At 34.6% G+C, this 13050-nt stretch overlaps 2 protein-coding genes across 2 annotated transcripts; both read right to left on the reverse strand.

Moving 5' to 3' along the window:
• Positions 1–7872: 7872 nt before the first annotated feature.
• Positions 7873–9152, reverse strand: LOC125421212 (triphosphate tunnel metalloenzyme 3). Its single transcript, XM_048469380.2, has one exon. It carries the CDS (start codon positions 8716–8718, stop codon positions 8095–8097), a length of 624 nt encoding a protein of 207 aa, XP_048325337.2. The 5' UTR covers positions 8719–9152; the 3' UTR covers positions 7873–8094.
• Positions 9153–11730: 2578 nt separating this feature from the next.
• LOC107415651 (triphosphate tunnel metalloenzyme 3) lies at positions 11731–12770 on the reverse strand. Its single transcript, XM_016024008.4, has one exon. The coding sequence runs from the start codon at positions 12482–12484 to the stop codon at positions 11861–11863; it is 624 nt and encodes a 207-aa protein (XP_015879494.4). The 5' UTR covers positions 12485–12770; the 3' UTR covers positions 11731–11860.
• Positions 12771–13050: the final 280 nt, after the last annotated feature.

Here is a 13050-nt window from a genome sequence, read left to right on the forward strand (position 1 = left end):
AAAAAAGCCAATGCCCAGATGAAACTAAAAAACTAGCAAGAAAAGTAAAACATAGAGCTACATCAAATAGATAATAAATCGGAAACAACTCACAAAAGTATAGCATGGAACAAAAGTTTAATACCCAGATCAATTATAAGGTTGCAAAACAGAGATCTACAAGGAATCAAGAAAACCCACAAAATCAACAGCTAGAAAAGCCTATATCAGTGTTAAATCCTACAAAAATCAAATTGCATCAGCAAATAATCAAAAACCAACAGACGGAACCTCATCTTAGTTAATAATCCTAGCCAAATCAGCATTCACCATCTTAGCTCCAGGCAGAACATACTGTGGTGGCAAGCAAAGCCATATTTGCTTATCAATTAAGAAAATTGACCAGTCAAAGGAGGTGCTGTAATTATTGCAAGCTTCTTCTTGCTTCTTCAAACTTCTTCATACTTTTACTAAGGTGGCAACAACTCTTTTTATCCTTAAGCCATTTTGTTTGACCAAAAAGGAACAATTAATGCAAGGAATATAGGTGGCACGGCAGCAAGCTCTCTACAGCTAGCAAAGGAATTCAATTTGAATTTTGCAAGCTCTACCACCTCTTTCTACCGCCATATTCATCTATATATATTTATGTATTTCCCTTCTTTTCAAAGTGTGATTCCATTTTGGTGTGAGAAATACACATAGAAACAAAGAAAGAGAAGGAGAGTATTAGAGAGAAAATTAAGAAAGGATTTTTCCTAAATATTCATGTCTTTCCTTTGTAAGAGAGTGTGTGGGTTTTCTCCTATTATAAAAGAGAGGGTATTGTTATTTGTACTCTCCTTATTTTAGAGAGAAATTATTTTATTCTTTTGCTTTAATAAAATCCTTCTACAATTGTCAATTATTTTGTGTATATTTTATTTGATTATTTTGCACATAAATTCTCATTTTTATCATTTCTATTTAAGCTATAATTGTGAGTTTTATACCTTAATTTCCTAACAAGTGGTATCAGAACCATGTTCATAGGTATCTGCAACAATGGCGGCGAAGTACGAAATAGAAAAATTCAATGGGAATAATTTCTCATTCTGGAAAATGAGAATAAAAGCAATTTTAAGAAAAGATAACTGCTTGGTGGCAATTGGCGAAAAGCCCGTGGAGTTCCTTGATGATGATAAGTGGAATGAGATGGATGGTAATGCTATTGCTAATCTGCATCTAGCACTAGCCGATGAAGTATTGTCAATGTGGCGGAGAAAAAGAAGGTAAAAGAAATTTGGGACACTCTCACCAAATTATACAAGGCCAAATCACTACACAACAAAATTTTCTTAAAGAGAAGGCTTTACATTCTTCGGATGATGGAGTCAACTACTGTGATAGACCACATCAACACCCTCAATACTTTATTTTCATAGCTCACAGCAATGGGGCATAACATCGATACGGGTGAACATGCTGAAATTCTACTTCAAAGTCTACTTGATTCGTATGATCAACTCATTGTCAACATAACCAACAACGTAGAAATTTTAGTCTTTGATGATATTGTAGCTGCGATTCTTGAAGAAGAAAGTCGGCGCAAAAGCAAAGAAGACAGATCGAGAAGCTCACAACAAGTTGAAGCTTTGGCGATGACGAGACTGAGATCAACGGAACGTGGCCCCAGTGGGAGTCAAAATCAGAGTAGATCAAAATCCAAAAGCAAGAAGAATGTCAAGTGTCATTACTGTGGCAAGAAAGGGCACTACAAAAGAAAGTGTTGGCATCTTAAGAAGAATGAAGAAGCCAAAAAAAAAGGTGCTGAGTCCTCAAAAGTTCAAGATTGTGTCGCGAGTACCTCGGATGATGGTGAAATTTTACATAGCGAAGCAAGAATAGTTACTGAAGGCAGAAGAAGATTTGCTGATGTCTGGCTTATAGACTTAGGAGCAACATGGCATATGACCCCTCGTAGAGAATGGTTCCACCAATATGAACCTATCTCGAGAGGATCTGTGTTCATAGATGACGATCATGCCTTGGAGATCATTGGTATTGGTACTGTCAAATTGAAGATGTATGATGGTACGGTTCGCACTATCCAGAAGGTACGACATGTGAAAGGCCTAAAGAAAAATTTATTGTCTTTGGGAGAATTAGACAATAGTGGGTGCAAAACCCATATTCAATATGGAACCATGAAAAAAGTTAAAGGTGCGCTTGTGGTGATGAAAGCGGAAAAGATAGCTGCAAATCTGTACATGCTTAAAGGAGAAACACTACAAGAAAGAGAAGCATTTACAGCGTTGGTAAGCTCTCTAGAAGAATCAGCGATGATGTGGCACCGTAAGCTTGGCCACATGTCGGAACGAGGTTTGAAGATTCTTGCTGAACAAAAGCTTCTTCCAGTGCTAAAAAAAGTTTCATTATCATTTTGTAAGCATTGTGTTATTAGTAAGCAGCATCCATTAAAGTTTAGCAATTCTAATACTAGAACCAAAGCTATCTTAGAGTTGATCCACTCCAATGTTTGGCAAGCACCATTTCTGTCCCTAGGAGATGCAAGATACTTTGTATCTTTTATTGATGATTACTCCAGGAGATGTTGGGTGTATCCAATCAAAAGGAAAGTGGATGTATTTCCAATTTTCAAAATATTAAAAGCGCGGGTGGAACTTGTATACTGGTGCAGAATTTGATAGCTTCTGTCAACAAGAAGGTATCAAGAGGCAGTTCACGGTGGCATACACTCCACAATAAAATGGAGTAACAAAATGGATGAACAGAACCTTGCTGGAATGGATAAGAGCAATGTTGAGAACTACAGGGATGGCCAAGTGATTTTGGGCAGAAGCAGTCAAGACCGCTTGCTATGTGATCAATCGGTCACCATCAACCGCAATTGATCTAAAAACGCCAAAGGATATGTGGACTGGTAAGCCAGCTAATTATTTTCACTTACATATATTTGGAAGTCCTATTTATGTTATGTACAACGCTGAAAAAACATCAAAGCTGGATCCAAAATCCAGAAAATGTATTTTCTTAAGGTATGCTGATGGAGTTAAGGGGTACCGCCTGTGGGATCCCACTGCCCACAAGGTAATAATCAGTAGAGATGTGATATTTAAAGAAAATAAAATACAAGCAAATGAAACTGATAGCACGTCGAAAGAGAAACTAGAGACTACTATAGTTCAAGTCAAAGAAAGGGAAGAACAAAATGTTCTGGATTCTTTTGAAGCAGCACCGGAGCACGAAGAACAAGAGCAAGTTGAGTTTGCAACTCTACAAGTTCAACAGTCAACTAGGGAGAGAAGAGAACCAGCTTGGCACTCAGAATGCATTATGGAGGGCAATGTTGCATACTGCCTTCTTACAGGGGATGGAGAGCCATCAACTTTCCACGAGGCTATAAAAGGTTCAAAAGCTTCTTTGTGGATGGCCATAATGCAAGAAGAAATTGAAGCTCTCCATAAAAACAAGACATGGGATCTTGTTCCACTACCACAGGGAAGGAAGGCTATCGGCAACAAATGGATCTATAAGATCAAACGAGATAGCAATGACCAAGTGGAGCGGTATTGTGCTAGATTGGTGGTGAAAGGATTTGCTCAGAAAGAAGGTATTGATTTCAATGAGATATTTTCTCCTGTTGTTCGACTTACAACAGTTCGTGTGGTCCTGGCAATATGTGCTACATTTGACTTGTATTTAGAGCAGTTGGATGTAAAAACTACATTTCTTCATGGAAAACTTGATGAAGATATTTATATGCTCCAACCCAAAGGTTTTGAGGAAAAAGAAAAAGAGAACTTGGTTTGTAGGTTGAACAAATCTCTATATGGTCTCAAACAGGCACCGAGATGTTGGTATAAGAGATTTGATTCCTTCATCATGAGCCTTGGATATAATAGACTTAGTTCAGATCCTTGTGCTTATCATAAGAGATTTAGTGATGATGATTTTATTATTTTGCTGTTGTATGTTGACGATATGTTGGTAGCAGGTCCCAACGAAGATCGTATTAAAGATGTGAAGGCACAGTTGGCTAGGGAGTTTGAAATGAAGGACTTGGGATTGGCAAACAAGATTCTAGTTATGCAAATTTACTGAGACAAAAATAATAGGAAGATATGGCTTTCTCAGAAGAATTATGTTAAGAAAATTTTGCAGCTTTTCAACATGCAAAATTATAAGCCAATTCTTACCCCTATTCCTATTAATTTCAAGTTATCCTTAAGTATGAGTCCTAGCACCAAGAAAGAGAGGATGAAAATGTCTCGAGTACCGTATGGATCAGCAGTGGATAGTTTAATGTTCGCCATGGTATGCACAAGAGCAGACATTGCACAAGCAGTGGGAACGATTAGTCGGTACATGGCGAATCCTAGTAGAGAGCATTGGAATACTGTGAAGAGGATCCTATGATATGTGAAGGGTATCTCAAATGCTGCATTATGTTATGGAGGATCAGATTTTACTGGTAGAGGCTATGTTGATTCAGATTATGCAGGTGATCTTGATAAAAGCAAGTCCACCATAAGGTATGTGTTTACTCTTGCTGGAAGAGCTGTAAGCTGGGTTTCAAAACTACAGTCTGTCATGGCTACTTCTACAATGGAGGCAGAATATATTGCAGCTTTGCAAGCTAGAAAAGAGGCAATTTGTTCGCAAATGGTACTGGAGGAGCTTGGACACAAACAAGAGAAAATAACTCTGTTTTGTGATAGTCAGAGCGCTTTGCATTTAGCAAAGAATCCAGCATACCACTCAAAAACAAGACACATCTGAGTTCTTTGTTGGCTCATTCTATTCAAACTAAACGAGGCGACAGATTTGCTGCCACCTGGTTGCACGACTTCGCGTCATGATTGAGGATGTGCTATAATAACCACCATCATCGATTATCGAATTGGATCCACCAACTAGGCTTTGATTAGGGCATTTTCAGCACACCACTGGTACTCCTCAAGGGTCTCAATCTTCTAGGCAAAGACGGTAACAGAGTCATGCTTGATGGCGTTGGCAGCGGCGGTGTGGTCCTAAGCGGAGAAGATTTTGCAGGTGCAACAACAGACCTTGGTGAGGGCTCTGATGAGTACGGCGGCCTAGATGGTCATGCGATCGTGAGAGAAGAGATCGACAGGGAGAGGGAGAGGGAGAGAAAGATGGAGAAATTTTTGAAAATTTATTAGGGTATTTTTTTCAAATCAGCATGGTGTGGTTGGGTCAATTTTCCAAACAGAACCGTTTTAAGTTAACATTATTTTAAATAATATTGTGAGAGTTTTATGTGACACATGTACCTTTGTCACCGTAAAATGAATAATGTAGTACTAATATACTTTTAGTAAATTACTTACAAATTTTTTTTTTTTTTGGTCACTAATCACTTGTACAAAATAATAAATTTTCATTTGCCACTGGTAGTTTTGTAGCCATTGTTTAAATTTGTGAGATAAAATTTTGTGACAAAAAAGAATTTGTCACATACTTGAATATGAAAGCTACATAGATGGTAATTTCTATTTTTGTTAAGTAATGTATATGTTAAGTGATAAATTTATATTTATCAGTGAGAATTTTGTAGCGGTTTCCAAATTTTTTGTAGTGTCGGTACACACTTTCGACCAGAACTGCCCTGGTTTGAGTGACGTGAAGAGCACCACTTGATGCGATGACAGCTCCTTGTTGGCACCGGCGAAGAAGAGATTCTCTTGGTGTTGTGTTGCGACATGGAATGCAGACAAGACGGCAGTGCGCCATGGCGTCTGGTATCCGAAGTGATCAGTTCTGTCCCCATACGATTTGACTCTTCCGGATTCGATCAAAATTGTGACATATTATAACTTTAATTAGTACATAATATTAAAATTATACATATATATATATATATATATATATATATATATATATATATATATATATATATAATTTTAATATTATGGCACGGCAATAAAATAAAAGAGTGGTGGCGATAGTGGTGGTGGTCATCACGGATAAGGGCAGCATATTGATAAGCTTCTTCCGGTTTCTGTTTTGTCTGTAATCTTGACTTAAGTTCCATTTTCATTGATGGAAATGGTGGCTTGTTAGTTTGTAAATTAACACGTTTCAACTATGTGTGTTACAACGTTTGGACTGGTATGGTGGGATAGGATATGAATAATCCCAAATCTCATCCCATCTCCTAAAAAACAACAAAAAAGATAACACGTGAAGAAATCCAATTCTCCACACCAAAGAAAAGATAAGAAAAAATTCTTGTCCCAAATTCTTTCTTTTGTTATATATTTCTAGACTATTCAAGATAGGTAGAGAAAGTTATAGTAAATTAGGACTCTAGTTCCTAGAGTTATCTGGAAATATTTAGACATATCTAACTTTATTTGTCCATAGGTGCTGGATGAGTATAGGTACTGCAATTCCAGCGATTTTATCTGACCAAAAGATCTGGGTTGAACTTGCAGTAGCTTTTGCTAGTGGAAAACAATTGGATATGTCCCCCCCCCCCCCCCCCCAAAAAAAAAAACTCTTTCCCTAAAATCTTATAACATATGATGGTAAGATTTATCAATTCATTTAATTTCATTAGCTTTTAAAAATAAAAATAAAATTCAAACTTTTAATCGCCTAAATAAATAAATAGATAAGCCCACTCAAAATAATTAATTGTTTATTGGAAATAGAACTGAGCAATTAATTTATAAAATTCAACTAATTTTAAAAGTAAGGAAAAAATAGAATACTTTCTGAAAAACAATGAAAAAATGCGAGGTGATTGGAAAAAAAAAAAAAAGTGTAGAGATGAAAATATTACAGAGTTCTGTTTGGAATATTTTTAACCTTATTAGAGTTCTTGATGGATTTTGCCTCGACATTTTTTTTTTAATAATATATTCTTGAAGTTGAAAAAATATTTCAACTTTCCATCACCAAAATAAATAAACAGAGAAGCCCACTCAAACTGCTTTTCCAATAGAAAATTATAAATAATTGTTTATTGGAAATAGAACTGAGCAATTATTTTGTAAAATTCAACTAATCTTAAAAGTAAGGAAGAAATAGAACACTTTCTGAAAAACAATGAAAAAAACTTCTACGTGATTAAAAAAAATGTAGAGGTGAAAATATTAGAGTTTTTGTCGGAACATGTTTAATCTTATTAGAATTCTTGTTGGATTTTACCTCTGCCATTTTTTTTTTCTAATATATTCTTCAAGTTGAGAAGAAAAAGTGCGATTTAGGCGTTGATTTAAGAGAGATCCAAGTCCATATATATTATATTAGTCTTGCTATGTTAAGCTTGCAAGCTTACTCTATAAAATGACGAAATGCATATAAACGTTTTTCCACGTCCAAAAATATATTACCGCACAAATTATACTTCTGACAAAATTCGGTAGGATGTGGAAAAACTTTATATGCGTTACATAAGGTAAGCAAAGAAAAAAAAAAAAAATTACATTATTATTATTATGTTTTTTATAGATGTTAATGACATTGAAGTTTTTGGGTTAAAAAAAAAAAAAAAAACACATCTTGATAATATTATAGGCATATAAAATTCTATGCATGTGGCATTGTGGTATGAGATTTTCCAAAGCAATAACAAAACGATGATAATCACATTGAAGTTTGATATTAAATTAAATTTTAATTTCTAATTTTTAATTCCTTAATAATCAGTTACTTTATTTACTTCTATATTCATAATTATTGTCTTTTAACACTAACCTAACGGTAATTTACAAAATAAAAGACTCCCTTTTATAAAGCTCTTCCCATTCTACACGTATCCTAGCAAAAAACAAATCAAACAAATTAAACTCTTCCCTTTCCCTTCACCGTGCATACAAAAGGAATCCACTTTTATGTTATGCGGTAAAAATTATAGAACAGTTTTCTGTAAAAAGGGCTATATATATAGTAGAATTTAAAACAGTTGGTTGGTGTCTACATTTTCCATCATTTGGAAGACTCAATGAAAAAAGAGACCGATTGAACTCATAGCTCTTAATCCTAAATGCAGCCAATTCAATTTTAAATCACAAGGACAACCCAAAAATTTCATTCCCATCAACCTAACCATTACTGCTTCCAAATTTATGAAATTCACCTAAATCAATTCAGTAACTGTGGAAGTTTCTTGGATCGAAAAACCGCAAACTTTGAAGCCTGTGAGTAAGAATATTGAATCCCATTCTCCTTCAAGAACTCCTCAAGAACCTTCTTGACTCCTTCAGGATCACTAGTTTCACACTCAATTTCATGACTAGTCCCAAACTTAAACAGAGTCTTATCAACCTCCAATTTCAAGCCTTCCCACTTGTACACATCCCTCACATTGACAAACCCTCCAAGCCCTACAAAGTTGCGAACCCCAAACTCCTCCTTCAACCTCTTCAAGATTCCACACTCCACCGACGAAAGCTTCTCCGGTTGGGCGATACAGGCGCGCCCAACCGCTGGCTCGAAACTCTCTTCCACCTCCTCATCAACCCTGTACACACCCTCGTCCAGGACTGCCCTGGCTTTGAGTGACATGAAGCATTGTGGGGTGTCATCACTGTAGAACCGAAGGAAGAGCACGACTTGTCGTGATGACAGCTCGTTGTTTGCACCGTCGAAGAAGAAATTCTCTTGGTGTTGCGTTTCGACATGGAATGCAGACAAAAGCTTGGTAAGACGGCAGTGCGCCGCGGTGTCTCGGATCCGAAGTTTCAATTCAGTCCCCATCAAATGCATTGGTGGCGATGGTGGTGGTTGTGGTCGTCATAGAGAAGGCAGCATATTTATAGGCTTCTTCCGGTTCCAATTTTGTCTCTAAGCTCCATGTCATTAATGTCAATGGTGGTCTGTTGGTGGGACATTGACATGTTTCACCTATATCATTACAAGTTTTGTACTGAGATAGGATAAGCATAATCGCAAATCCTTATCACATTGTCGTGGAAAAAAAGAAGCCAAAACACGGATAAAAAATGAATTGCATGCATGTTTTTTTTTTTTTTTATGCATCATCTTAATGTGCTTCTTCCGTATTCATTTTTGCATGTAATTTTGACTTGAGTTTCATTTTCTTTGGTGGCTATGGCGGCTTGCTGCTGGAAAACTAACACGTTTCACCTGTGTCTGTTACAAGGTTTGAACTGAGATAGGATAGGAATAGTCCCAAATTCTTGTCCAAACTCCAAAATACTATTTATCATAATTGATAAATAATTAAGATTTACATATTAAATGATAATTAAAATAATTAAAATTAAATGATTCATTTTTAAAAGACTTTATAATGAAAAATAGGGATAATTGTATTTTATTACTCTTTAAAATCACTGAAGTTTGTTTTGAAGTCTTTAAAATTAGTTTTTTTATATTAATATTTATGTTTTCAAAATCTTTATAAATTGATCCAATTATGTTAAAATTGATAAAAACAGTCAAATAGATCACATGCAGTGATCCTTAAATCTTATTTTCTAATTTATTTTTGATATTTTTCTATTTAAAAATGCAAAAAAAATTCCGAAAGTCCAAAAAAATACAAAATGTTAAAAAAAATAAAATTGGAGAGTCCAAAAAATATCAAATGGTAAAAAAAAAAAAAAAAAAAATTTCAAGGGCATGGTAAAAAAATACCAAACGTTCAAAAAAGATTATAAGAGCCTATAAAAGTATCATATGATTAAAGAAAATTTCGAGAGCCCCACAAAATTACAAGATGTTCAAAAAAAAATTCTGAAAGTTTAGAAAAAAGACTAGATGTTAAAAAATCAGAATACTACAAAAAATATCAAATATTACAAAAAAATTAAGAGCCCAAAAACCTTTTAGATGATTAAAAAAATTGTGTGTGCAAAAAAGAATATTAAATGGTAAAAAAATTCTTATAGCTAAAAAAAATATAAGGTGTTCTGACGAATTCAGAAAGTCTAAAAAAATACCAAATGGTTAAAAAAAAAATTAAATGCCTCAAAAATATCATATAGTAAAAATGCATTCGAAAAACTCAAAAAAATATCAGATGTTTAAAAAAAATTCCTAAACTTTGAAAAAATATCAAATGGTTAAAACAATTTGAGTGCCAGAAAAAATACCATATGGTTAGAAACAATTTGAGACCTAAAAAAGAAATATCTAATGTTCAAAACAATTTCGAAAAAACATAAGGTGCTTTTATTGAGCCATCGAAATTTTTTTCGCGCAATCTTTTTTTTTTTGGGGGGTGGAGCACTCAAATTTTTTTAATGATCTAGTATTTTTTTTAAGACCTTATATATATATATATATATATATATATATATGTATATGGAAATTCTATGGTGAGGACGGTCCGCATGAGGACCGCAGTATTAGTGATGATTTTTTATAGTATTAACGACAATTTTTTAGAAAATCGTCACTAATACTATGAAAAACCGTCACCAATATTGTGGTCCGCATGAGAACCGTCCACCATAGACGGACTGTATATGTATATATATATATATATATATATATACATATACAGTCCGTCTATGGTGCGGATGATCCTCATGCGGACCACATTATTGGTGATGATTTTTCATAGTATTGATGACGATTTTCTAAGAAACCGTCGTTAATACTATGAAAAACCGTCACTAATACTGTGGTCCTCATGCGAACCGTCCTCACCATAGATATTCTGAATATACATATATATATATATATATATTTTTTTTTTTTACATATGATATTCTTATCATGCTCTCAGATTTTTTTACCATCTATTTTGTTTTTTGGATTCTAATATTTCTATTAAATATCTAGTATTTTTTGGTCTCTAGAGTTTTTTTTTTGAATATTTGATTTTTTTAGGATTTTAGAAATTATTTGAACATTTGTACTTTTATTAGGCTTTCGTGCTTTTTTTTTCTTTAATATCTGGTTTTTTTTTTTTTTTTTTTTTTGTCATGCTCTCAGAATTTTATTTTATTTTACGATATGGTGCTTTTAGGATTTTAAATTTTTCTTTAACATCTAATTTTTTTGGGGCTTTCAGAATTTTTTGAACATTAGTATTTTTTTAGGCTCTTGGATTTCTTTTTAATATCTGATAAGCTTTTCAAACGTTCAAAATTTAAACATTTAGTACTTTTTTGGAGTTGTCAAAATTAATTTTACTATTTGGTATTTTTATTGTACTTTCAAAAGTTTTTTAACACCTGATTTTTTTGGGCTCTTAGATATTTTTAAACATTTTATATTTTTTAGGCTCTTAGATTTTTTTTGAATATCAGGTTTTTTTTAATGCATGTACAATTTTTTTTAACGATTTGGTATTTTTTTCTTGCTCCAGGATTTTTTTTTTAATATCCTGTATTTTTATTATGCCTCAAAATGTTTTTTACCATTCGATTTTTTGAGGGCTCTTTGTTTTTTTTGAATATCTGATCTTTTTTTTAGGCTCTTCATTTTTTTTTTTTAGTTTTTTAAATGTGAAAATATTAAAAATAAATTAACAAATTAAATTTGGGGGTCACATGCGCTGCATTGACCTTTATTTGATAGTTCTGTCAATCCAAGGGATCTAAAAAAAAAAAGGGGAAGTCAGAACTTGCTGGCTTTACTTGCTTTGCCTTAAAAAGAGCTTATGGTTACACTTTAACTGCTTATGGCTAAACACCATGGAATTGATTTGATCCTTTTGCAGCATCTTTAAAGCCCTGAAATCACTTTCAATTGCAACCTAAAAGTCTAAACCTCTTATCAGTAAGGGGCCAAGTGGCAGAATCATGACTTCAAAAAGCAAAGCTTTTAATTATTAAATAAACATCTTTTTTGTGATTACATTATTTCTTATTATTATCACTTATTATATTAAATGAACATCGTGACACACACAGTTTTATGAAATTCACCTAAATCAATTCACTGACTGTGGAAGTTTCTTGGATCGAAAAACCTCAAACTTTGAGGCCTGCGAGTAAGAGTATTGGATCCCATTCTCCTTCAAGAACTCCTCAAGCACCTTCTTGACTCCTTCAGGATCACTAGTTTCACACTCAATCTCATGATTAGTCCCAAACTCATACAGAGTCTTATCAACCTCCAATTTCAAGCCCTCCCACTTGTACACATCCCTCACATTGACAAACCCTCCAAGCCCCACAAAGTTGAGAACCCCAAACTTCTCCTTTAACATCTTCAATATCCCACACTCCACCGACGAAAGCTTCTCCGGTTGGGCGACACAGGCGCGCCCAACCGCTGGCTCGAAATTCTCTTCCACCTCCTCATCAACCCTGTACACACCCTCGTCCAGGACTGCCCTGGCTTTGAGTGACATGAAGCATTGTGGGGTGTCATCACCGTAGAACCGAAGGAAGAGCACGACTTGTTGTGATGACAGCTCGTTGTTGGCACCGTCAAAGAAGAAATTCTCTTGGTGTTGAGTTTCGACGTGAAATGCAGACAAAAGCTTGGTGAGACGGCAGTGCGCCGTGGAGTCTCGGATCCGAAGTTTCAATTCCGTCCCCATCGAATGCATTGGTGGCGTTGGTGGTGGTTGTGGTCGTCATAGAGAAGGCAGCATATTTATAGGCTTCTTCCGGTTTCAATTTTGTCTCTAAGCTCCATGTCATTAATGTCAATGGTGGTCTGTTGGTGGGACATTGACATGTTTCACCTATATCATTACAAGTTTTGTATTGAGATAGGATAAGCATAATCGCAATTCCTTATCACATTGTCGTGGAAAAAAAGAAGCCAAAACACGAATAAAAAATGAATTGCATGCATGTTCTTTTTTTTTATGCATCATCTTAATGTGCTTGAAGGTTTGGTTCGATGATAAAACATTAAGAATAATATTATTTTAGCTTTAATAAGGCTTGGATAAAGTCCTGTTGTAATCCTGATGAACCAATTAATGTTTGTGAGTTTGTATTCGGAATAACTCACAAAATCGGAGGCGCATGAAGAACAGTTCGAAATGAATTGTAACACGTTTCCTTATTTGTAATTTAGCTCATTATAAGGGAAAAATGAAAAAAGGGACAAAAGACTAGTCAATCGTTAAAATAATAAGTGGCAGTATTGCATGCATGAATTCAT

This window comes from Ziziphus jujuba, chromosome 1 (assembly GCF_031755915.1).
Source record: "Ziziphus jujuba cultivar Dongzao chromosome 1, ASM3175591v1".
NCBI classification, from domain to species: Eukaryota; Viridiplantae; Streptophyta; class Magnoliopsida; order Rosales; family Rhamnaceae; genus Ziziphus; species Ziziphus jujuba.

Excerpts from the sequence above, each read along its gene's own strand:
- LOC125421212 (XM_048469380.2), bottom strand. The coding sequence starts at position 8,718 with ATGCATTTGATGGGGACTGAATTGAAACTTCGGATCCGAGACACCGCG.
- LOC107415651 (XM_016024008.4), bottom strand. The coding sequence starts at position 12,484 with ATGCATTCGATGGGGACGGAATTGAAACTTCGGATCCGAGACTCCACG.